The 25,873-nt window shown below is 58.4% G+C and overlaps 1 protein-coding gene across 1 annotated transcript; it reads left to right on the top strand.

Moving 5' to 3' along the window:
- The first annotated feature begins 5,785 nt into the window (after positions 1-5,785).
- OPTC (opticin) lies at positions 5,786-12,251 on the top strand. Its single transcript, XM_063418335.1, has 6 exons — positions 5,786-6,189; positions 6,780-6,894; positions 8,197-8,355; positions 9,306-9,508; positions 10,937-11,032; positions 11,943-12,251. Exons 1-6 carry the CDS (start codon positions 5,968-5,970, stop codon positions 12,111-12,113), a joined length of 966 nt encoding a protein of 321 aa, XP_063274405.1. The 5' UTR covers positions 5,786-5,967; the 3' UTR covers positions 12,114-12,251.
- Positions 12,252-25,873: the final 13,622 nt, after the last annotated feature.

The following is a 25,873-nucleotide window of genomic DNA, read 5'->3' as shown; positions in this document are numbered from 1 at the left end:
CCTACAAACCTCCCCGGGATGATTTTCCTGGTGGGAGCAGCGTGGAGATCTCCCAGGCTGCTCTCCCACCCCCGGCAGCAGCCGGGATCCGGCACGGGGCTCTAAAATCTGGGATGCAGGGACACATCCATGGGATAACAGCCCCATCCCAAAATCCTGACTCCTTCCCTGTAAAATCTGGGATCAAGGACCACATCCATGGGGTCCCAAAATCCTGCATCCATGTCCGTGGGGTCAGCCCAATCCCGAAATCCTGACTCCTTCCCTGTAAAATCTGGGATCAAGGACCACATCCATGGGGTCCCAAAATCCTGCATCCACGTCTGTGGGGTCAGCCCAATCCCGAAATCCTGACTCCTTCCCTGTAAAATCTGGGATCAAGGACCACATCCATGGGGTCCCAAAATCCTGCATCCACGTCTGTGGGGTCAGCCCAATCCCGAAATCCTGACTCCTTCCCTGTAAAATCTGGGATGCAGGGAGACATCCATGGGGTAACAGCCCCATCCCAAAATCCTGCATCCACATCCATGGGGCCACAGCCCCATCCCAAAATCCTGACTCCTTCCCTGCAAAATCTGGGATGCAGGGACACATCTATGGGGTAACAGCCTCATTCCAGCATCCCACGTCCTTCCCCATAAGATCTGGGATTAAGGGCCTCATCTATGGGGTCCCAAAATCCTTCATCCACATCCATGGGGCCACAGCCCCATCCCAAAATTCTGCTCCCTTCCCTGTAAAATCTGGGGATGCAGGGACACATCCATGGGGTAACAGCCCCATCCCAAAATCCTGCCTCCTTCCCGGTAAAATTTGGGGTGCAGGGCCACCTCCATGGGGTCTCAAAATTCTGCATCCACATCCATGGGGTCACAGCTCCATTCCCTGTTCCAGCATCCCGCATAATTCCCTGTAAAATCTGGGGGTGCAGGGACACATCCATGGGTCACAGTCCCATCCCAAAATCCTGCACCCTTCCCTGTAAAATCTGGGGATGCAGGGACACATGCATGGGGTCCCCAAATCCTGCATCCACATCCATGGGGTCACATCCCCATTCCAGCATCCTGCATCGTTCCCTGTAAAATCTAGGGTCAAGGGCATCCATGGGGTCCCAAAATCCTTCATCCACATCCACGGGGCCACAGCCCCATCCCAAAATCCTGCACCCTTCCCTGCAAAATCTGGGATGCAGGGACACATCTATGGGGTAACAGCCCCATTCCAGCATCCCATGTCCTTCCCCATAAAATCTGGGATTAAGGGCCTCATCTATGGGGTCCCCAAATCCTGCATCCACATCCATGGGGCCACAGCCCCATCCCAAAATTCTGCTCCCTTCCCTGTAAAATCTGGGGATGCAGGGACACATCCATGGGGCCACAGCCCCATCCCAGCATCCTGCATCATTCCCTGTAAAATCTGGGATGCAGGGACACATCCATGGGTCACAGCCCCATCCCAAAATCCTGCCTCCTTCCCCGTAAAATTTGGGGTGCAGGGCCACCTCCAAGGGGTCCCAAAATCCTGCATCCACATCCATGGGGTCACAGCTCCATCCCAGCATCCCGCATCATTCCCTGTAAAACCTGGGGTACAGGGACACATCCATGGGGCCAGAGTCCCATCCTGACACCCTGCATCACTCCCTGTAAAATCTGGGGATGCAGGGACACATCCATGGGGCCACAGCCCCATCCCAGTATCCTGCGCCCTTCCCTGTAAAATCTGGGACCATGGGCCACCTCCATGGGGTCCCAAAATCCTACATCCATGTCCATGGGGTCAGCCCCATCCCAAAATCCTGACTCCTTCCCTGCAAAATCTGTGGATGCAGGGAGACATGCATGGGGTCCCCAAATCCTGCATCCACATCCATGGGGTCACATCCCCATTCCAGCATCCTGCATCGTTCCCTGTAAAATCTAGGGTCAAGGGCATCCATGGGGTCCCAAAATCCTGCATCCACATCCATGGGGCCAGAGCCCCATCCCAGCATCCTGTGCACTTCCCTGTAAAATCTGTGATTACGGGCCACCTCCATGGGGTCCCCAAATCCTGAATCCACATCCACGGGGCCACAGCCCCCTCCAGGGCCGGTCTCCCGCCCCCGGCAGCAGCCGGGCTCCGCGGCGGGGCTCGCTCGGGCTCCGCGTGTTCCCACACGAGCCGGGTGGGCGGCGGCAGCGGCTTCTCCTTCTGCGCGTCCCCTCCGCGTCCCCGGCGCCGCTGCTGCTGCCGCTCTCCCCACGCGGATCCCGAGCACGGGCGTGGGAGGAGGTGTGAGGACGTGGGCTGAGCCTGGGGGCCGCTCCCGGGAGCGGCTGAGCGGCTTCGTGCGCCCCCCGCCCCTCCCGCTGCCGCCGTTTCGTAACCGCGGTGCGAATCCCCCGCTGCCGGGGGGGGTTTCCCTCCCTGGGGAGGTCGGACCCCATCTCCCGGGGGGGCTGAGGGTCCCCAAATCCGCTCCCTGCAAACCCTCGGTGCCCCCGCGGGGTTGGGGCTGTGAGCGTGGCTGTGGGGTCGGGGGGAAGGTGGGACCCCCTCATTAGTGGGGTTAGAGGTGTGGGGGGTCCTCATGTGCTGGGAAGGTTCTGGATCCCCCAGGAATTTGGGATCAGGGGGAATTCTGGCTCTGATCAATGCCCCTTGCAGCTGGGGACCCCCCAACCCCATTTGTGGGTGCTGAACAGGGGTGTCCCCCTCTGAGAGGGCTGGCACCGACCCCTTGGGGGATGTTGAGACTCGGGGACATTTGGGATGGTCCCAGGGGCGCAGGGACCCTCCAGGTGACACCGTCCATGCAGGGAGTGCTGAGGGGGGACAAGGACAGGACATCATTCATGGGGCCAGGACAGAAAAGCAAAGACCCCAAAAGACCCCATTGGCCTGTGGACCCTTCACCCCTAAAAATCCTTCACCCCTGGGACCCCTTCACCCCTGGGGGACCCCACTGCCCTTGGGGACCCTTCACCCCTAAAAGTCTTTCATTCCTAAAACTCCTTCACCCCTGGGACCCCTTCATCCCTAAAAACCCCTTCACCCCTAAAATCCCTTCATCCCTAAAACCCCTTCATTCCTAAAATCCCTTCGCCCCTGGGACCCCTTCATGCCTGGGACCCCTTCACCCCTGGGGGACCCCACTGCCCTTGGGGACCCTTCACCCATGGAGACCCCACTGCCCAGGGGACCCCACTGTGTTGGGGACCCTGGGCCAGCCCCTCCTTTCCCTCCAGCTGCCACCTCTCCTCCGTCACGGCGGCCACCGAGCCGCCTAATGAGGGGCTTAATGAAGATTAGCGGCCGCTCCGTGCTGAGCGGGGCCGGGGGCGGGGGGGACGCTCCGTGGGCTGGGGGCTGCGGATGCCACCGGTGCCCTCGGGGGGGCTGCGGGGGTGTCCCCGCCAGCAGATGGGTGCGTGGGGGGGTGGGTGGGGGGGTTACAGGAAGGTTTTGGTGGCCGTGGGTGGCGCGCTGGGCACGAGGCTGCCCGGGAGGGGCTGCCGTGCTCCCCCTGCCCCTCCTGGGCTGTCCCAGCCCCGCGGTGACATCCCCGGGAGGGTCGTGTCCCCCCGAGCTGAGCCCTGTCCCCGGGGCACATGGGGGGCTGTTTCCCACCCTACCCCGGTGAGGGGAGCAGTGCTGAGCCCCCCCTGCACTCACACCGGCTTCCCCTTCCCCAAAACCCCCCAAACCCTCCCAAAGTGTGAAGGTTTGGGGTGCTGAGCCCCCACCCCTGGACCTACACCAGCTCTCCCTCCACAAAAAAAAAAAAAAAAAAACCCAAAAAAAACACCCCCAAAACCTCGCAGAGTGTGAAGGTTTGGGGTGCTGAGCCCCCCCGGAAGGAGCTGTCCCCATCCATCGCTGCCAGGGGGGTCTGTGCAGCCCCCCAAACCCTGGGCTGGTCACTGGGGTCCCCCCGGTGCTTTGGGGCGTCCCTGGGGCCGGACACAGCTCGGAGCCCCTCTCTGGTGGCACCACCTGGGCTGGCGCTGGCTCTGTCCCCCCACCCAGGGCCGTGTCCCCAGCGCCTTTGGGGACACCAGGGACGGATCCGGGGACACCAGGGACAGACCATGGGGACACCAGGGACAGACCACCCCTCATTGTCCCCCGGTCCCGCCCCTCTCAGGCCCAGCCCGGGCTGCTGGAGCAGAGCCACCAGCGGGGCCGCCTGGCCCTGGGGACAATGTGAGGTCGCAGCAGGGGACCGCAGCTTTGATTGGCCGCATCCTGCCTGTCCCCTCGACCAGACCCCCGGAGCAGCCCCCTCCTCCTCCTCCTCCTCCTCCTCCTCCTCTCCGTGCGTTAAAAGCCCGCCAGCCCTTCCCCAGCCGCTCCCCCAGACCCTGCGGCCGAGCGGGGCTCTCCACGCCGGGGAGGAGAAGGAGGAAGAGGAGGAGGAGGAGGGACAGGGGGTGCGTCCGTGCCGGCTTCGTTTGGCTCCTCCAGAGCCCCCCTGGGCTGGGGGTTTGGGGGATGGGAGGGTTTGGGGGGATGGCGCACAGGGAAAGGGCGGATCTGGGGGAAAACAGCAGGAATTTGGGAGCAGCATCCTCAGGACGGAGAGAGAAAACTCTGGACTGGGTTTGGGGTGGGACAGGCTGGAGGGGGCCGGGACCCTCCCCCTGCCCTGCCCTGGGTGTACCGTGGGAGGGAAGGCTGGAGGGAGGGAATTCTGCGGGAATGGGCCCCGGAGGGTTTGGATGTGGAGCTGTCAGGACTGGGGGGGTCCCGTGCTGTCACAGCGATCCTGTGGCCTCTGCCCCACCCCAGGATGTTGGAAAAGCAGAATCCCGGGATTTACACCTGGAGTAGGATGGGGGAGCAGCAGTTCCAGGGCTCCTGGGGCTGGTTCTCCTGGGCTGCTGGGGTTGGTGGGCCAGTGACCGGTTCCACTCATCGCCACGGGCGCCCCAAGCCCCTCATCCCCTCCCCGAACCCCTCATCCCCTCCCCGAGCCCCTCATCCCCTCCCGACCCCCTCATCCCCTCCCGACCCCCTCATCCCCTCCAGGCCCCCTCATCCCCTCCCCGAACCCCTCATCCCCTCCTGAGCCCCTCATCCCATCCAGGCCCCCTCATCCCCTCCCCAAGCCCCTCATCCCCTCCTGATCCCCTCATCCCCTCCAGGCCCCCTCATCCCCTCCTGAGCCCCTCATCCCCTCCTGAACCCCTCATCCCCTCCAGGCCCCCTCATCCCCTCCCCAAGCCCCTCATCCCCTCCCCAAGCCCCTCATCCCTTCCCCATCCCCTCATCCCCTCTCAACCCTCTCCCCACTTCCCCATCCCCTCATCCCCTCCCGATCCCCTCACGACCCCCAACCCCCTTTCTGACCCCCTCATGCCCTCCAGGCCCCCTCATCCCTTCCTGACCCCCTCCCCACTTCCTGACCCCCTCCCCACTTCCCCATCCCCTCATCCCCTCCTAATCCCCCCATCCTCTCCCGACCCCCTCCCCACTTCCCGATCCCTTCATCCCTTCCTGATCCCCTCATCCCCTCCTGATCCCCTTGTGACCCCTGACCCCTTCCTGAGCCCCTCATTCCCCTCCCGGTCTCCTCATCCCCTCCCGACCCCCTCATCCCCTCCAGGCCCCCTCATCCCCTCCTGACCCCCCTCATCCCCTCCTGAGCCCCTCATCCCCTCCTGAGCCCCTCATCGCCTCTCAACCCTCTCCCCACTTCCCGACCCCCTCATTCCCCTCCTGATCCCCTTGCGACCCCTGACCCCTTCCCGACCCCCTCATCCCCTCCGGCCCCTCCTCTCTCCCCGGGGCTGGCAGAGCCGGGAAGCCCCCGCAGCCCCGGCGGGGCCTCTCCTGCACAGCCGAGCGTGAAACGGGCTGAGAAGTGTCACCAAATGTCCCCGGGGCTGGGCGCTGCCTGTCCCCAGCCACATCCAGCCCTTGGTGACATTCCAGGCCCCACCCCCGGGCGCGGTGACCCTGGCCGGGCGCAGGATGTGTGCCCTGGGCTGGCTGGCAGTGGCCAGCCTGTGCCTGGGGACACTTTGGGCTGTCCCAGCCAAGGAGAGGAGGAAGGTGGACAAGCCCAGGGCCGACCTGACCCCCTACGAGAACCTGGATTTGGACAACTACGACCTGACCATGGATAACTACGGGGAGATCCTGGACCTGAGCAACTACGAGGAGCTCTACGACTACGGGGACCTTGTCCCGAAGGTGAGGGGGGCTCAGGAGAGCCCCTGGGGACATCCCAGGGCAGGGATTCGGTGCCAGGCATGGAGGAGGAGCAGCCCCCCTGGCAGCAGCAGCCCTGGCAGCTCTCCCAGTGCTGCTCTTTGTCCCCTGCCAGCTCTTTGTCCCCTGCCAGGACCTGGACGTGAGGATTCCTTCATCCCTCTGGGCAGGGGGGGATCCCTTGGAGAGCTTTCCAAGAAGGAATTAACAACTCCAACCCAAACCTCCCAGTTAGTCAACCAAAACGAATGTCTGGGTTTAAATATCCTCAGTATTCCCACACAATCCCAGAAAAGACAAATTTCCACCTGTGCAGTCAGCGTGGCAGGGGATGCTTGGCCAATTCCAGAAGGAAATTATGACCTTCACGGGGTCACCCACGTGGGACCTGTGATCCCCAGTGGGTGCAGGGGGCTGGGGGGTTCCTCCAAGGCATCTTTGGAACCTAAGGAATTAAGTTAAAGAATTAGACACCCTTACTTCTGTGTACCAAATTTAATTATAATTTAATCATGCACTGCCTGGGACCCCTGACCGTGCCACCCACCCCTCACACCCGGCCGTGTTTGCAGATTGAGGTTGGCACCCTGGCTCCTCGCCCCAAGGACCCCCAAACCCTCCCCGAGCTGGGTGAAACCACGGCTGGGACCCCCAAACCGCAGCCCCCCGCTCCCATCCCCCGGCAGGGTGAGTTGTGTTCCCTTGGGATGCATCCCCACCTCACAGGGGTGGGGTTTTTTTGGGAAAAAAAAGGGAATTCTTGCTCTGTCAGCAGCTCTTTGTGGGGTTTTGGGGTTGAGTCTGCTCTGCGAGGCAGGAGGGCTGCAGAGAGAGAAATTTCTGGGATAAAAAAAAAAACCAACTCCAGCAAAGCAGCGAAGCTTTAATGAGCAGAGACTCAGCGACAGTGGCAATTAGATTAGTGACAATTAAAATCCTGGAGCGAGGCATAAATATCTGTATTCCTTTTCTGTCACTCCAGACCGGGACAAACTGAGTGGGAGGTGAAAGGAAATTGGTGCTGAGCTGCTTTGAAACCCCCCTGGAAGGGATGAGGAACCCTGGGGGAGACAGGGATGGAGCTGGGGGAGAGGAAAAGGATCAGGTGTGGGGTTGGGCTCGGTTTTTCCCCTCCTGCCCCCCGTGCTGGGGGCTTTGGGGCAGCTGGGACAGATTTTTCTTGATCCGAAATAATTTTCTGGAGTTCTTGTGTTGGGTTGAAAAATGTCACAGTTCTGCTTCCTCCAGTGGGAAAATTAAGGGGACTAGGAGAGTTTTGGGTGTAAAAAGCTGAATTTGGGAGCTTTAATCTCCCCTCGTCCTGCAGGAGGGATTTGATCCTGGGCATTTCATTTATTAACAGGTTTTGGGTTTTTTTGCTGGGAGTTTCTGGCCCTTCCCTGGTGGTGCTGGGGCTGTGACAGCTCTGGGTGTCACAAACTCCATGTCCCCAGAGTGTGGGCAGGGTGGGCACATCCTCCCGCTGCTCTGGGGTATTTTATGGGGTCAGAGGGCTGTGACAGCTCTGGGTGTCACAGATCCACGTCCCCATGGCAAGGGTGGGCTCCTCCTGCTGTTCTGGGGTATTTTATGGGGTCAGGGGGCTGTCACAGCTCTGGGTGTCACAAACTCTGTGTCCCCGGAGTGTGGGCAGAGTGGGCACATCCTCCCATGGTTCTGGGATATTTTATGGGGTCAGGGGGCTGTCACAGCTCTGGTATCATGGATTCTGTGTCCCCACAGTGTGGGCATGTCCCTGTGCTGTTCTGGGGTATTTTCTGGGGTCAGGGGGCTGTCACAGCTCTGGGTGTCACAGATCCACATCCCCACAGCAGGGTGGGCTCCCTGCACTGTTCTGGGGTATTTTATGGGGTCAGGGGACTGTCACAGATCCACGTCCCCAGAGCAGGGTGGGCTCCCCCCCCTGCTCTGGGGTATTTTCTGGGGTCAGGGGTGGTTTCCATGCCCGGGGTGTCTCTGTGCCCCCAGGGCCACCCTGCTGCCAGCTGTGCCTGTGCCTCGGCTCCTCGGTGTACTGCGACGACGCCGGCCTGGAGCGGATCCCGGCGCTGCCGGCGGACACCGCGTACCTGTACGCCCGCTTCAACCGCATCGGCGCCGTGCGCGCCGGGGACTTCACCGGCCTCGGTGAGCCGGGGCTGGGGAGAAAATCCCCTCCTGTCATGGTTTGGAAAGGCAGGGGTCTGCCAGGGAAAGCCGGAGCTTCCCTTGGAATGGAGAATGGAAACCTCCTCTCCCTCTGAATTATTGTGATTTGAAATTAAGGAGGTTTCAGGCAAAGGTATGGGGGTAGGGGTAACAGGTCTTTGGTAAGAATATTAAAACCAAAAATGTAGTAGTACAAAAAAAAAGCAAATAAACAAAAAATCCTGGAAACGCTGGCAGAGTCAGAACACGGCCTGAGCCCTGCTGGTCAGGGTGTTGGTGTCAGCCCAGTCAGGCCCTCCTGCAGGGACAGGGGTGGTTCTGTTGGAGCAGAGAGGATCCTGCAGAAGGGTCCAGTGGAGGTGGGATGGGTCTGGTTTTCCTCTGGGAATGCAGAGCACACAGGCTGTGCTGGGTTCTGAATCCCAGGGTTTATCCAGGTGGGAATGCCTGGGAACAGGCTCTCCTGGTGTTCTGAATCCCAGGTTTTTAATTAATTAGGATATTTAACTTGCACATTTGGATTTCCACAGTTTTATAAGGTTAATTAATTGGGATGTTTAACAGGTGCATCCAATAGGAGATTCAGTTGTTCCACGCTTGCATCAGCCCCACTCTGCCCTGATTCTTATTGTTGGTTCCCTCCCTGGAATAACACCGAACAATATTTCAGGAACGTGTCTGGAAGCTCAGCTTATTGTCCCAGAATCTGAGAGAAAGGGTGGGAAAAGCACCAGAATCGGAGAGAAAGGGTGGGAAAAGCACCAGAGCTGGTTAAGGAGCTGCATAACTGCAATCTGCAGAGCTACGAATATACAAAAAATGTACAAAAAGCAAAAAATCATCACTGGGACAGGGAAAAAAACAGGATTTGGATGGGGAGTGAGGGGAATGAACCACCCTGGCTTTGCCCCTCTTTCCTCCCCCCTCAGAGAAGCTGAAGCGCATCGACCTGAGCAGCAATTCCATCTCGTGGGCGCACGCGGACGCGTTCCGGCTGCTGCCCAGCCTGCAGGAGCTGCTGCTGCCCCAGAACCTGCTGACGGCGCTGCCCGAGCTGCCCCGCAGCATCGTGCGCCTGGACGCCCGCCTGAACCGCATCCCCAGCGCCGGGCTGCGCCCCGAGGCCTTCCGGGTGCGCCCCACGGCCAAACGGGGAGGGCTGGGACAGGGGGACAGGGGGCGGGCAGAGGGGTGGGAGGAGGGGTGTCAGGTCTAGGGGGGTCAGATCTAGGGGGGTCATCTCAAAGGGGGTCAGCCCTAGGGGGGTTTCATCTCTAGGGGGGTCAGCCCTACGGGGGTCAGGTCTAGGGCGGTCAGGTCTAGGGGGGTTTCATCTCTAGGGGGAATTAATCTCTAGGGGGGTCAGCCCTAGGGGGGTTTTGTCTCTAGGGGGGTTTCATCTCTAGGGGGGTCAGCTCCAGGAAGGTCATCTCTAGGAGGGTCATTTCTATTGGGGTTCCATCTCTAGGGAGATTTGTCTTTAGGGGGTTCATCTTTAGGGGATTCATTGGTTCAGTTCTAGTGTGGTTTCATCTCTAGGAGGATTTGTCTTTAGGGGGAGGTTCATGTCTAGAAAGGTTCACCTCTATTCGGGTTAATCTCTAGGGGTTTCCTCTCTATTTGGTTTCATCTCTATTGGGGTTTATCTTTGGGGGGGTTCACCTCTAGGGGGATTCATCTTTAGGGGGTTCACTGGTTCAGTTCTAGGGGGGTTCCATCTCTTGGGGGATTTGTCTTCAGGGGATTCATCATTAGGGGATTCATCTCTAAGGGGTCCATCCCTAAGGGGTTCATCGCTAGTGGGGTCATCTCTTGGGGAGTTCATTTCTAGAAAGGTTCCCTCTATTCGGGTTCATCTTTATTTGGGATCATCTCTATTTGGGATCATCTCTATTGGGATTTATCTTTGGGGGGCTTCATTTCTAGGGGGATTCATCTTTAGGGGATTCACCTTTAGGGGGTTCACCTTTAGGGGGTTCATCTCTCAAGGTTCATCTCTAGGGGTTCATCTCTATTTGGGATCATCTCTAGTTGGGTTTACCTTTGGGGGGGTTCATTTCTAGGGGGATTCATCTTTAGGGGATTCACCTTTAGGGGGTTCATCTCTAGGGGGTGAAATCTCTAATGGGGTTCATCTCTAGGGGGAGTCACCTCTAGTGGGATTAATCTTTAGGGGATTAATCTTTAGGAGATTCATCTTTAGGGGGTTCACCTTTAGGGGGTTCATCTCTCAAGGTTCATCTCTAGGGGTCCATCTCTATTTGGGTTCATCTCTATTGGGGTTTATCTTTGGGGGGTTCACCTCTAGGGGGATTCATCTTTAGGGGATTCCTCTTTAAGGGGTTCATCTTAAAGGGGATTCACTGATTCAGCTCTACTGGGGTTTCATCTCTAAGGGGATTTGTCTTTAGGGGATTCATCTCTCAGGGTTAATCTCTCGGGGGTCCATCTCTATTTGGGTTCATCTCTAGGGTGTTTGTCTTTAGGGAATTCATCTCTCGGGGGTCCATCTCTATTTGGGTTCATCTTTCGGGGGTTCACCTCTGCCCTCTCCCCGCAGGACCTGAAGCAGCTGCAGTTCCTGCATCTCTCCGATAACCAGCTGGATTTTATCCCAGTGCCCCTTCCCGAGAGCCTGCGCTCACTGCACCTCCAGGTGGGACGGGGTTTGCCTGTACCTGAGCCTGGCAGAGCCCTCCTCCCCCTCCTCCTCATCTTCATCCTCTTCCTCCTCTTCTTCATCATCTTCTTCTTTGTCCTGGCCCTGGTCCTCCTTATCCTGGGCCTAGGCCTGGACTGGTCCTCCTCCTTATCCCTTTGACTCAGATTTGTTCCTTTCCCTGCACCTCCGGGTGGGATGAGGTTTACCTGAGTTTAGCAAATCCTACCTCTTCCTCCTCCTCCTTCTCCTCCTCTTCATTGTCCTGGTCCTTGTCTGGTCCTCCTTCTCATCCTTGTTACTCTGGCCCTGGTCCTTTTCCTTTTCTTGGTGCTGGTGCTGGTGTTGGTGTTGGTGTTGGTGCTGGTCCTGGCCCTGGCCCTGGCCTTGGCCCTGGCCCTGGTCCTTTTCCTGGTCCTGGTCCTGTTTCTCCTCATCCTTGTTATTCTGGTCCTGGTCCTTTTCCTTGTCATTTTTCCTGGTCCTTGTCCTCCTTCTCCTTCCCCTCATCCTTGCGGTCCTGATCCTTTTCCTGGTCCTGGTCCTTGTCCTCCTCCTCCTTCTCCTCATCCTTGCGGTCCTGGTCCTCTTCCTCGTCCTTTTCCTGGTGCTGGTCCTGGTCCTTGTCCTCCTTCTCCTTCTCCTCATCCTTGCGGTCCTGGTCCTTTTCCTGGTCCTTTTCCTGGTGGTGGTGCTGGCCCTGGCCCTGGTCCTGGTCCTGGTCCTGGTCCTGGTCCTGGTCCTGGTCCTGGTCCTGGTCCTGGTCCTGGTCCTGGTCCAGGTCCTGGCCCTAGCCCTAGTCCTTTTTCTGCTCCTGGTCCTGGTCCTGGTCCTTTTCCTGCTCCTGCTCCTCCTGTTCCTCTCCCCGCTCCCCCTGACCCCGTTCCTCCCCTTCCCATCCCTCCAGAACAACAACATCCAGACGATGCACGAGGACACCTTCTGCGACAGCCAGGACCTGGGGCAGATCCGCCGGGCGCTCGAGGACATCCGCCTGGACGGGAACCCCATCAACCTCAGCCTCTTCCCCAACGCCTTCTTCTGCCTGCCCCGCCTGCCCACCGGCCGCTTCTCCTGAGCCCCCCGAGCTGGGGATGCTCCAAAGTATTCCCAGATCCCATCCCAGACCCTGCTCGGACCCTGCTGCTCCATGGGAAAATGTGGCTGAAATGGAGATTTTCCACCCCAAAGTGAGCTCGGTGCTGGGGCAAATGGAGCAGGGGGTAATGAAATAAAAATAAAATAAAATAAAGGATTTTAAATGCATTCAGAGTCTTGTTCTGGACAGGGAGAGCAGGGGGAAGGCCTCACCCAGCCCCAGCCCAGCAGCTTTGCTTGGATTGGCAAAGATGGGATCTCCCTGTGTCCTCCCAGAGCTTCAGGAAGATCCTGAGATCCTGTCCCGGCCAGGGGTCAGGAGCTGCTCCAGGGAGGTGACGCTGGGGCCATCTCGGGTGTGATCTGTCCCCTGGGCTGTCCCCAGCTCCAGCTGTGCGGCTCCAGCGGGGTGTGGCACATCCAGGTGTCACCTCTGGGCACAGCTGGACTGTCCCCGTGTGCTCCCAAAGAGGATGAAACGGGAAATCCCTGCCCAGGGCAGCTGGAATCTTCCAGCCCCTCATCCCAGACCCACCGTGGTCCTGGGAACAGGGATTGGGTGGGATCTCCAGCATCCCTGGATTGGGGACTGCAGAGAAACCTGGAAACCTCCGAGTCCGAGATCCCCGCCAGGAGCAGCAGGAAAACCCCTCGGATGGAGTTAAAATCCCCGGGATCATCCCGGCTCTCGGCAGCCGAGAGGATCTGCCCAGCGGGGTGGGATATTTTCCATGCCATGTGTTCATCCCTTATATTTTTATCCACGTGTAACCAACACCGCGAGGGGGATGACACATCCCCGGAGAATCCAAACCCCCGGACTGAAACCACGGAGCTCAGCCCACATCCTCCGAGCCCGGGGAGGCATCCGAAGGCGGCTGGAGAAAAACTGGGAAGAGGATCCAGCTCTTCATCCCCGGGGACGCGGAGCCCGCGGCGCTGGCACGGCGCGGAGAGGAGCGTGGGCACCTCCTCTCTGCCCTTTTCCATGCAAAACCCAGCTCAGGCGTGGATTGTTGACCCGAAACCCTTGGGAAATGGGAATTTGGAGATGTTTTATCCAAAGTTCTGGGATTTGTTGGCGCTGTTGTTGTGCCACCCTTGAGGCAGCTCTGCCTGTGGATCCGCTGTCCCCGCATCCTCCCCCAGCCCCATCCACCCTTCCAACACCTTCCCACCAGCCTGATCCCACGGGATGGAGCCCCCAGCGCCTCCTTCCCCACTTCCAGCCCCACCTCTGCCTCTCCAGAGCTCTGGGAAAGGTGGGGACCCCCCTGTCCCATCCTGTCCCCTCCTCCTCGGGGGGTGAGGGGACCCCAAACCACCCAAGGCAAGACAACGTCCCTAAATCTCAACTCTCCTCCAGCAGATCCCCCCGGGAGCTGCTCATTTCTGTTGGAAAAGTTGGGATTTCTGCAAATCGTGCTCCAGCAGGATGGAATTGGCCGAATTTTCCCCTCCAGATCCTCTTCGCGTTCGTCCCGCTAGAGGGCAAAGGCAGAGTGTGGGGAATGCCGGACCCTCCCTCCTGGAGGCTCTGGGTGTCCCGGGAGTGCCCACCGGGATCGGGAATATCCCGGGAATTATCAGGGGAAGGGTTCGGAGGAGCTGCAGGAGGCTGGGCGGGCACGGGTGGCTCCCGGATTTACAGAAATCCCGATTTTTCTGTGAGAAATGAGCACTGAGGGGCTCTGGGGGGGCTTTGCTGGGGCGGAGTCGAGATTCAGGGCCGGGGTCTGCCCTGGGGTGGCTTTAGTGTCCCTGTCACCTCCAGCGAGGAGGGACCAGGACGGGGCAGGAGGGAGCCTGGGGGGCTCCCCTGAGGGGCCCAGCTGGGGCTGGGTTTGGGTTATTGATTATCGGGGCAGTTATCGATCACGGCCTCGTGTCCTCGCTGGGAACAGCCACCCCCTGGTGCCACTGGGAGGGCAGGGACTGTCCCCAAGGCGCTCCTGGAGCCCCGGGATCCCGTCCTGGAGCAGCCAGGAGGGCACAGAGCCCTGGGCGGGGCTGGCATGGGGGCTCTGCGTCCCCGTCCTCTCCTCCATCCCTCTTTCCTCCCCAGAGGAGAATTTCCGAGCGGGATCCCAGGCTCTGCCGCCTCCTCCCTGCTCGCTGTGCCGCTCAAGGTCACCTTTCCCGCATTGTCACCGATCGATGGCCGGGCGCTGGCAGCGCCGGCTCGCAGCCCCCGCCAGCTCCGCATCCTGCGGCTCCCGGTGCTCCAGATGGGCCCCCTCCCCCTCCTGTCCTCCCCCTCCTCCTCCTCCTCCTCCTCCTCCATCCCCGCTCCGCTCCCAGCCCCAGCACCAAAACACAACCCGGGAATTCTCCGGATTTTCCGGGCCCTGGAGAGCGGGACTCGCTCCCCTCCCGCCTGCTGGGGGATGTGGAGCCAGCACGGCCCTGCCCGTGGGGGTTAGGAGGGGCTGGGACAGCGTGTGACATCTCTGGGGGCTGTGTGACATCTCTGGGGACAGTGTGACATCCCTGGGGGCTCTGTGTGACATCCCTGGGGGACAGTGTGACATCCCTGGGGGACAGCGTGTGACATCCTTGGGGGCTCTTTCTGTGTGACATCCCTGGGGGACAGTGTGACATCCCTGGGGGGACTTGGTGTGACATCCCTGGGGACAGTGTGACATCTCTGGGGACTCTGTGTGACATCCTTGGGGGCTCTGTGTGACATCCCTGGGGGCTCTGTGTAACATCCCTGGGGACAGTGTGACATCCCTGGGGGACAGCGTGTGACATCCCCGAGGACTCCGTGTGACACCCCTGGGGACTCTGTGTGACACTGCTGGGGAGCCCTGTGTCTGTCCAGCAGTTCCCTCCATCCTCCCCTGCCCGGGATTTTCCACCTCCAGATCCGCATTCCCAATTCCCAATTCCCAATTCCCAATTCCCAATTCCCAATTCCCTATTCCCAATTCCCAGTTCCCAATTCCCAATTCCCAATTCCCAATTCCCAATTGCCAATTCCCAGTTCCCAGTTCCCAATTCCCAATTCCCTATTCCCAATTCCCAATTCCCAATTCCCAATTCCCAATTCCCAATTCCCAATTGCCAATTCCCAGTTCCCAGTTCCCAATTCCCAATTCCCTATTCCCAATTCCCAGTTCCCAATTCCCAATTAATTCCCAGTTCCCAGTCCCCAATTCCCAATTCCCAATTCCCAATTTCCAATTCCCAATTCCCAATTCCCAATTCCCAATTCCCAGTTCCCTCTCGCTGCTCCTCACCCAAATTCCTTCTCCTTTCCCCCCGCCAGGCGCAGCCCGGTGTCCTCCGGTGGGGACAGAGGCGTCCCCTGGTGTCCCTTCGCAACTCCTCAGGATGTCAAACACCAATCAGGCAAGGAAAGGATGGAAATTCCATGACCCTGGAAAAGCTGGAAAACCCCCTAGAATGGCCCAAACCTCATTTTCCTGCCTCAGTCCCAAAGGGGATTTTGGGGTCATGTCTGGAGTCATGAACTCCCCCCGGGAATTAACAGATTATTCCGATTATTAATGGTGCTGCTCCAATCCCGGACTTTTTCCCTTTTTTCCCCCAGGATCAATCAATCCCAGCGCTGGGATTGATTAGGTGAGAGCTGGAGATAAAATTAATTATCCCTGAGGTGTGGACGGCTCCGGGGTCTCTCCAGGGAAACCCAACAATGGGAATGGGAATGGGAATGGGAATGGGAATGGGAGCAGGATGGGGGGAACAGCCTGAGCTTTTCTTCTCCCCATTTTCCCCTTCACCATTGGAAAAACAAAAAACAAAAAAACAAAAAAACAAAACAAAACAAAACAAAAAACACAAAAAAAACCCCAATCAAACAAACAAAAAAACCCCAACAAAAACCAAAACAAAACAACCCCCCCAAAAAACCCCCAAAACCCCAAAACAAAACAAAACCAACCAAACAAACAAACCCACAAAAAAACCAAAAAAACCCCAAAAAACCCCCACCCCCCAAAAAAACAACCCAAAAAAACCCCCCAAAAAACAAACAAAAAAACCCCCCAAAAAAACCAAAAACAAAAAAATAAAAATAAAAAGGGAGGAGGGGAAAAACCCAGCAAAAAGCAGCAAACACGTTCCTTGGTGGCTTTTTTTTCCCTCACATCCCCCCCTCCCCCTCGAATAGTGTAAAAATAATCGGTAGAAATTCAGATTTCTCTGGCTCAGCCCCCTCCCTGCAGCATTCCCGGGGGGCTGGGGGTTCCTGCGGCATCCCGGGGTTTTCCAGGCTTTCTCTGGGATCGGGATCAGGATCGGGGTGGGAGATGTCACCCTCAGGGTGGGAGATGTCACCGTCACTCCGCTATTTTTAGGCCCTGTCAGGGAGCCCCTGACGCCTGGGAAGGGCTCCAGGATGGGAATTGCGAATTCCCGGGAAGGATGAACCCAATTCCTGCTCTGGGTGTGGGGGAAGGACGCTCAGGGTGCCGGGATGGAGGTGGTGGCCCTGGGAGTGGCAGTGTCACCTCCTTGGGATGGTGACAGCAGCGTGGTGGCCCGAAATCGGGAATTCCCACCCTGCTGCTGCTCCCGGATCCCTGGCACAGGGATAATTCCCTCCAGCCCCATTCCCAGCAGGAATCACGGAGAGGTGATGAAGGAGAGGAAGACACCAGCGGGAACGGCCCCTCCATGCCACAATCCCGGATTTTCCAAGGCCTCCTCCACCAGGCTCTGCCCCACTGCGAACTCAGTGCTGCCCCACTGATTTTTGCTTTTAGATTTATTTTTTTTAAAATTTTGACCCAAAATCCGAGCTCTTCCCGGCGGGATTTGGGTTGGTTTGGGAGGGGATGCTGTGCCCGGGAAGGGTTTGGGATGATGAGGATGAGAGCGGGAGGAGGGGAGCCCTGATTGATCGGTTTAAAATAACCACGCCGAGCCTGGATCTTCCCATCCTGTGGGACGTGGAAAACCTGGAGAGGGGGAAGAGAGAAACAGCTCCGAGCGCGAGGATCGCTAATTTATGATCAGAGAAAAGCCGGAGCTGGGAGATTGCGCAGGGAAAGGACGGCGGCGTTCAGCTGAGGAGAAACCTGTTTTTTCCAGGGCTCTGGAAAAGGCTTCCCCAGGGAAAACTGCGGGAACGCGGAGCAATTCCCAAATTCTGCTAGAGGAATTGCTCCTGCTGCCTTTCCCTCCCCTGCGCGGGGGGTTTGGCTTTTCTTGGCCCTGCCAGGATCATTTCCAGCCCCATCAATCCCCATTTTTCTGTTTATTTTTATTTTAAGGAGGGGGATGTTCCTCTGTGCACCCACAGCGGGGTGGGGGGAATTTGAATTCCCACATCCCGGAGGATTTTCCTTCTGGGATTTTTCCCCCTGGGGTGCGTGGCCTGCGGGTGGCGCTCGGGGTGGCCGCTGGTGGCACCGCTGGTGGCACCGCTGTGTCCCCGCTGTCGCCGTCCCCGCGGGCTCGGGGCCGTGGCCGTGAGGTCGTGAGGGGTTTTTGGGGGGCTGAGCCGGGTGGGCACGGCGGGAATCCCGCAGGGATCGCTCCTTCCTCCTCCTCCTCCTCCTCTTCCTCCTCCTCGTGTCCCCGCTGTCCCCTCCCTCAGGGGTGACCAGGGGTGGCTCCCCGCGGAGCTCTGTCCCCTCCTCGGTCCCCAGAGGGTGACAAGCGGGTGACAAGGGCCAGCCGAGCCTGGGAAATGCCACACGGCCCCTCCCGCCAGGATCGGGGGCTGTCACCCCCCGGAGGTGACAGTTTGGTGGCAGAGCGGATTTGGGGGGGGACAGCCTCGAGCGTTTTTTTTTTTCCCCCTGGTTCTACTGATTATTAATTAATTCACGGAAGGACAGTCAGCTCTAAAATCAATTAATGGAAGCTCTAATTGGCTCGGACCTCCAGAGCTGCTGGCTCAGGAGTTTTATCAGATGGAAATTCCAGATCTCTGGAATTTTACCTGGGATCAGCCTGGCTCCAGGGGGGGTGAGATCCCTGTAGGGGAGGGAAACTGAGGCACGGAGCCAAAGGGCGCTTCCCAAGGATTCCATGATCCATGGAAGAGGAGACCAATCCCTCACAGCCCCCCGTGCCTCAGTTTCCCCCAGGTCCCACAGGGATGGAGAGAATTTGGGGTACCAGGGCTCTCCATGGGATGAGATTTGGGTCAAGGTCCCCAAATCCGCCCCTTAAATCCTTTTTTTTTCCCCTTAAACAGGAATTCTCCCATTTCCCTGCCCGCATCCAGGGAAAATGGGCGGGGTTTGCCAAGGGCTGGGGACAGGGGACACCGGGGACGGACAGACAGACACTGGGACATCCCCTGGAGAAGGGACAGCGGGATGAGCCCAGCTCCAGCAGGTCATTAGCTGGCTTTGCCAAGCGACTAATTAGCTCTGGAAAATCCCTGGAATGGCTCGGAGAATCCCTGGAATGGCTCGGAGAATCCCTGGAATGGCCACGGCTCTGGGATCCTGCTCCTCTCCGTGACCCTTCCGTCCCCATCCCAAACTCTTTCCCCCCTAAATCCCCTCCACATTTCCATCCTCATCCTTTCTGGATCCTGTTGGTTTTATTTTTTTTCCCCCAGGGATTTCACTCCCGCTTTTCCCCCTCAGCCTCCTTGCAAAATCACTTTGCTGAGAACTTTGCCACGGAAAAATTAAAAAAAAAAAATAAAAAATGGAAAAGAAGAACCGTCCCCTTGTTCCGAGGCTGCTCCGGCTCTTTTTCCAGTCACAAGGGTGAGCTGGAGCAAAACTTTCCATCCCCAGCAGGAACAGAAAGAGAGAGGGAGAAGGAACCAACCCTCCCTCAAAAAAAAAAAAAAAGTAAAAAAATTTCCCTGAAACCTCCCAAAATCAGCAAATCCAGAGTTGCTTTTACTCCGTGTCCCTGCTTTTTTGTTTGTTTGTTTTGTTTTGGTTTTTTGGTTTTTTTTTTTTTGTTTTTTTGGGGGGTTTTTTGGGTTTTTTTGGGGGGGGCAGGAAATCAAGGAATTTTTGGCTTTGAGCAGGAGGAGATGCCGGAGTTCTTTTGGATGGGAGGGGTGAGGGGGTGGAAAATCGCAGCAAATTTTGGTGCTTTTAGGTTTTTCCTGTGTCAGGGGCACTGGGAGCCACCCCGGATCCCTGGATCCCGGGCACCTTGAAATCCCAGGATTTGAGGGGATTTTTTGAGAGACGCGGGGCCGAAGAGGCAGAGATGTGGTTTAAATCCTGAAGGTCCTGGAATTCCAGGAATTGGGGTGGTGGGGACACCCTGCCCGAGGAGAGCCGGGATCGGGCGCTGCCCTCCCAGCTGGGAATTGTCTGGGAGCACCCACGGAGGCCTCGGAGAGGGGAAGGGATGTTTGGATTTTTTGGGGAATATTTGCTCTGCAGCATCTTGGGGGCACCCAGGGGTGCTCAGGAGCTGCGATCCTGGTTGGAAGCACAATCCTGGAGCAGCGGGAACACAATTCCAACCTCCTGGAGCAGCTCCCAGCCCTGCTCCACGGAAAGCTCTGGGGACAGCGGGGACAGCCTTAAAAGGGGTGACAGGAGCAGCGCGATGCTCCAGAGGTGGCAATTCCCCAAGAATTCCCTCCTTTCTCCATCTCATTCCCAACGCCAGATCCCAACATCTCCTGGGAGCATCTCCAGAGCAAAAATGGGGTTTCCATGCCTGGGATGTTCCCAGATGCCTCAGGGAATGCAGCTCCAGGGTTGATTCTGTGCTGTGGGGTGGAGAAATTTCCCTCCCCTGGTTTATTTTTAAGCCTTTTCCCAGCTCGTGCTGCCACGGGACTCTCCGGGAGCCCACGGTGTCCCCGCGTGTCCCTGGCCACCCCCAGCCCGCTCCTGAACTTTCATCAGCTCCGGGAAGCAGCTCCATAAATCACCGGGGAGCCGGGAAATTAAACTCGTTACGGTGATAAATGGGGTTTATTTCGCTTTTTAAACGCGGGATGGTGGAGAAGAGCAGGGCAGGGGAGGGGAGAAGGAGGTGCTGCATTTTCCAGCTGGGAAAAATGGTGGGATGAAGGAGATGGGATGGGAGAGGAGAGGGGAGAACGGAGGGAATGGTGAGGATTCCTTGCAGGGATGGAGGGAATGTGGGAAGGTTTTTTGGAGGGTTTTTCCTGGTGGCTCCACGTTTTTGGGGTGCTGGGCTGTGCTGCTCAGGGTGTGCTCACCCCACAGGGGTTTTCCTGCCTGGGGAATGGGCCAAATCCACGAGGAAATTCAATCCTTGGATCTGGGGGGGGGGTGGTGATCCACCGGCCTCACCAGGGCCTGCAGGACCCTGGCCTGAGGCACCCAAATCCCACAGGATCCACATCCAGCAGCACCCAAATCCTGCAGGATCCACATCCTGCAGCACCCAAATCCTGCAGCACCCAAATCCTGCAGAACCCAAATCCCACAGGATCCACATCCTGCAGCACCCAAATCCTGCAGGATCCACATCCCACAGGATCCACATCCAGCAGCACCCAAATCCTGCAGCACCCAAATCCCGCATGATCCACATCCTGCAGCACCCAAATCCTGCAGCACCCAAATCCCGCATGATCCACATCCTGCAGCACCCAAATCCTGCAGCACCCAAATCCTGCAGCACCCAAATCCTGCAGCACTTGCACCCCATGGGACCCACATCCTGCAGCACCCTCATCCCTCGCTTCTACATCCCAACAATTCCTGCATCCCACAGCCCCCAAATCCCACAGCCCTGACATCCTACAGCACCCACATCCAAAGAATTCCTGCATCCCACAGCGCCCAAATCCCACAGCCCCCACATCCAAAGAATTCCTGCACCCCACAGCCCCCAAATCCCACAGCGCCCACACCCCACAGCCCCCACACCCCACAGCCCCCAAATCCCACAGCCCCCACATCCCACAGCCCCCACACCCCACAGCCCCCACATCCCACAGCCCCCAAATCCCACAGCCCCCAAATCCCACAGCCCCCACATCCCACAGCCCCCACATCCAAAGAACTCCTGCATCCCACAGCCCCCACACCCCACATCCCCCACATCCCACAGCCCCCAAATCCCACAGCCCCCACATCCCAGCCCCTGAGCCCCAGCCCGGCCCCGCAGCCACGGCGGGCTCGGGCTGCAGCTCCCTCAGCCAGGGCAGCCCTGCACGAAGTGAGTTCAGGATTTGGCCCCGGGATGGAGCCTGCATCCATAAATCACCTCTGGCCCGAGGCACGGGGCATTTCCTGGGATTAATGACCGGAGTCAGTGATTTGGGATGAGGCCAAAAATCCCATTTACCCCACCCGGTGCTGAGGCCCTGCTCACTCTTTGTGCCAAGGTCAGCAACACCTCTTGCAGCCAATTTTTAAAGGTTTTATTAATAAGAATAATCAAGTGTTGGGAATGGATTTTCATTCCCACCACAGCGATGCCGCCAGGTTCCTGCAGAGAGAGGGGGGAGGGACCCCCCTCATTAAAAATGGAAATGGAGAGAGCATCCCTGTCCCTCAGGAGCCTTTTCCTGGCTCTCCCGGGGACAGGAGGGTGTTGGTGACATTCCTTGGCCTCTCCTGGAGTTCCCACTGGGATCTGACAGCCTGGAATTGCTGGGAAGGGAAGGGGCAGGGAGAACCCGGCCCTGAGTGGAGCAGGGTGCGGGCCCGGGGATCCTCCCGATGGCAACGGGAGAGCCGGGACGATCCTCAGCTTTCCTCCCCTCAAAGGGGACAAAGTTTGGGGCTCCCGGCCGTGGGCGGGGTGGGATTGGAGCCGTGGGATGAGCTGGGAATGCGGGGATCAGAGCCGTGGGATGCACTGGGAATGCGCTGGGATCAGAGCTGTGGGATGCACTGGGAATGTGGGGATTGGAGCCGTGGGATGCACTGGGAATGTGGGGATCAGAGCCATGGGATGCGCTGGGATCAGAGCTGTGGGATGCACTGGGATCAGAGCTGTGGGATGCACTGGGAATGCAGGGATTGGAGCCGTGGGATGCACTGGGAATGTAGCAGGATCAAAGCCTTGGGATGAGCTGGGAATGCAGCAGGATTGGAGCTGTGGGCTGCACTGGGAATGCGGGGATCAGAGCCGTGGGATGAGCTGGGAATGTGGGGATCAGAGCCGTGGGATGCACTGGGAATGCAGTGGGATCAGAACTGTGGGATGCACTGGGAATGCGCTGGGATCAGAACTGTGGGATGCACTGGGAATGCGCTGGGATTGGAGCTGTGGGCTGCACTGGGAATGCGGGGATCAGAGCCATGGGATACACTGGGATCGGAGCCATGGGATGAGCTGGGAATGTGGGGATCAGAGCCGTGGGATGCACTGGGAATGCAGTGGGATCAGAACTGTGGGATGCACTGGGAATGCGCTGGGATTGGAGCTGTGGGCTGCACTGGGAATGCGGGGATCAGAGCCATGGGATGCACTGGGATCAGAGCCATGGGATGCACTGGGATCGGAGCCATGGGATGAGCTGGGAATGCAGTGGGATCAGAACTGTGGGATGCACTGGGAATGCACTGGGATTGGAGCTGTGGGATGCACTGGGAATGCAAAGGGATCGGAGCCATGGGAAGCTCAGGCTCTGCTGTCGCCACTCCCACGCGTGTTCAGGGACACAAAACCGCCCAAACACACCGGGAAAACTCCAACCCAAACCCATCCTGGGAGCCATGGAAATCCTCACCTCGACCAGCCTTGGGAATGAGGGGTCAATGTCCCAGCTCCCAGTGTCCCCAAATCCCAATGTCCCAGCTCCCAGTGTCCCCAAATCCCAATGTCCCAGCTCCCAGTGTCCCCAAATCCCAATGTCCCAGCTCCCAGTCTCCCCAAATCCCAATGTCCCAGCTCCCAGTCTCCCCAGTTCCCAGTGCCCTCAGCTCCCATTCACCTCGCAATTTGGACACCCTGGGAGCAAATCCAAGGAGCAGAGGGAATCCTGTGAGGTGGAAATCAGGGACAGGTTGGATTTGCAGCCTGTCCCAACATTCCCTCCATCCCAGCAAGGCTTTCCCTGTCTCCGGTGACCTCTCACTCCCTGGAAGAGCCCTCCCGGGAATTCCAATGGTTTTCCAGAGAAGCAGCTTCATTCCTGGAGGTTTTTCCCGGGTTCTCTCTGCCCAGGGCTCCCGGCCTGTCCGGTGTTCCACGTGGCCACCGAGTCCTGCGGTGCCACACGGCCGGAGCCGCCCCGGCCTCGCCCGCCCTTCCCCGCTGAATTATTGAGAGTTTAAGAGACAGCCACAAATATTTAATCCCTGCCTCATCAAAAATTTACCCTCGCTGGAGCTGCTGGTGACAGAGATGTGTGACAGGGCTGGGCAGGGGACAGCCAGGACGGGGTGCCCTGGCCAGAGGGAGCCGTAAAAGATGAAGAATTTGGGATGTCATGGTCCCGTGGGCAGGGGGATGTCCTGGGGGTGGGACCCTCTTTGCTGAGCACAGAGGGTCAAAAGCCACCCAAGTGTGGCAGTGCCACCAAGTCCTGCTCAGTGTCCCCAGCTGCTCTGTCCCGCTGACCCAGGGAGGGCACAGCATGGGCTCAGCCACTCCACTGAATTCCCAATCCCATATTCCTGCCCCAAAGCCATCCCAGGGCCCTCCAGGACCCAGCTGGATGAGCTGGTGGCTGGGCTGGGGGGTGACCCCAAAACCAGCCTGTCCCCACTGCCACAAAAACCCAGCCTGTCCCCATTGTCACCCTAAATCCAGCCTGTCCCCACTGCCACAAAAACCCAGTCTGTCTCTACTGTCACCTAAACCCAGCCTGTTCCCATTGTCACCCCCTAATCCAGCCTGTCCCCATTGTCACCCCCTAATCCAGCCTGTCCCCACTGTCACCCCCAAATCCAGCCTGTCCCCACTGCTATCCCAAACCCAGCCTGTCCCCATTGTCACCCTAAACCCAGCCTGTCCCCATTGTCACCCCCAAATCCAGCCTGTCCCCACTGCCACCCAAACCCAGCCTGTCCCCATTGTCACCCTCAGATCCAGCCTGTCCCCACTGCCACCCAAACCCAGCCTCTCCACACTGCCACCCCAAACCCAGCCTGTCCCCACTGCCACCCCAAAATCGTGCCATGGGGATGGGCACCAGGGCAGCCCAGCTTCCTCCTCGGCTGCCAGGCGGGCCGAGGGGACAGCGGGTGGCCTGGAGCCACCGGCAGCGATGGCAGCGACGGCAGCGATGGCAGCAGGAGATGCCAAAGGCCGCCCTGCTCCGCGGGGTTTGTGTCAGGAGGGCAAACAGGCGGGAACGGGAGGAGCTGCCTGGAGCAGGGGGATCCCTGCTGGGGGCTGAGGTGGCACCGGGACCCGCGGTGGCACCCGGGGAGGGGACACAGCCACCCCCTGCTTTGTCCTCACCAGCGCCGGGGGCTCCCCAGGCAGCGCTGCCCTTCAGAGGGGGCACAGCCAGCTCCTACCCCCCCTTACCGCTAATTAACACTCATTTATTAATTCAGGGCGTTCAGGGCTGCCCCTAGCAGCACGTTTGGGGTGGGCACCGTGTGCGGGGGGAGTGAGGTTGGGGCACATCCCAAAATCCGGGATTTGCCGGGATCCGCCGGAGCCTTTCCCTGCCCGGCCCGCGGGGCTGGAAAGGAGCCGGGAGAGCGGCACCTCGGCCCGCAGGTCCGCTCCGCTTAAGGAAAGGCATTCGGGACGTGTTTATTCCTGTCGGAGCCCTTGGCCCGCGGCGGCGAGCGGGATTAACCGGGAGGAGCGGGCACCTGCTGCCAACTGCGGGCACCGGGGGCTGGGCTGGGGGGTGCAGAGCTGGGGGGCCCTTGGTGGGTGTTATAAACGCCAGGACAAATTTATTGCCAAATTCAATAATTTGGTTTATTAAAATTCAAATCACAAAATTTAGAATCAAATTATAACAATTTTAAACAATAAAAACAAAACAATACGAACCCCACGAACAGCGACACTTACTTGACAGAATTTCTCCCGGGAAAAAGAGCCAAGGGTGACCCACAGACATAGACCTTGGCCGTCTGTGTCTCTAGCTGGGTACACGAACTTGCCATGTTCGAGGCTTGGTTTTTATACTCTTTATTCTGCCTCTGGCAATATTTCCCCATACTTCCCTTTCTTTCTTGGTTAGCTATTCAAACCCAAATTCGTCTCCGGTCGGATTGAAAAAGAGCTCCCCTCCCAAGTCCATGTGTTAATATTCAGTTTTTATGGATCCTTATAGTTGATGAATGTTCGAGATATGGGTGATATTGCTTGATGGTCTGTGAAAGTGGCTGCCGAGGTGTGAGTTGCTGATACCGGCTCATCTCAACAGGTCCCCTCCCAATACTTGAGAAGGCTGCAAAGTCTTTTGTTCCTTTCTGAATGGAGACGCCTGATTTTCAGGGTGCTCAGTTTCACCATCTGCTGCAGAAACCTCCTGAAACATAGACTTTTACCTGATATAAATTTATACAGCTTTATCATTTTCCAGTTTATCATAAGAACATGAATTAATCATCTCACGTTTTTCACAATGGGTGTTCCCCCTTCTCCCAGGAGGAGATTGAAGAGGAGAGAGGAGAGAAATCCCCGGAATCGCCTCGGAGGTTTGGGATGGATCCAGTCCCGGCCGGGCTGGGCGAGCTCCGGAGCTCCGGGGCGGCAGGAATTGGGAGGGGATGTCCTTAGAGCCCCATTCCCGGCGGGATCTCCCGCGGGGACACACGGGTGACACCGGGGCGGCAGGAATTGCGAGGGGATGTCCCTAAAGGCCATTCCCGGCGGGATCTCCCGCGGGGACACACGGGTGACACCGGGGCGGCAGGAATTGGGAGGGGA

Source organism: Prinia subflava, chromosome 23 (genome assembly GCF_021018805.1).
Source record: "Prinia subflava isolate CZ2003 ecotype Zambia chromosome 23, Cam_Psub_1.2, whole genome shotgun sequence".
Lineage (NCBI taxonomy): Eukaryota > Metazoa > Chordata > Aves > Passeriformes > Cisticolidae > Prinia > Prinia subflava.
The sequence above is the reverse complement of the archived record's forward strand: the minus strand, read 5'-3'. Positions and strand labels throughout refer to the sequence as shown.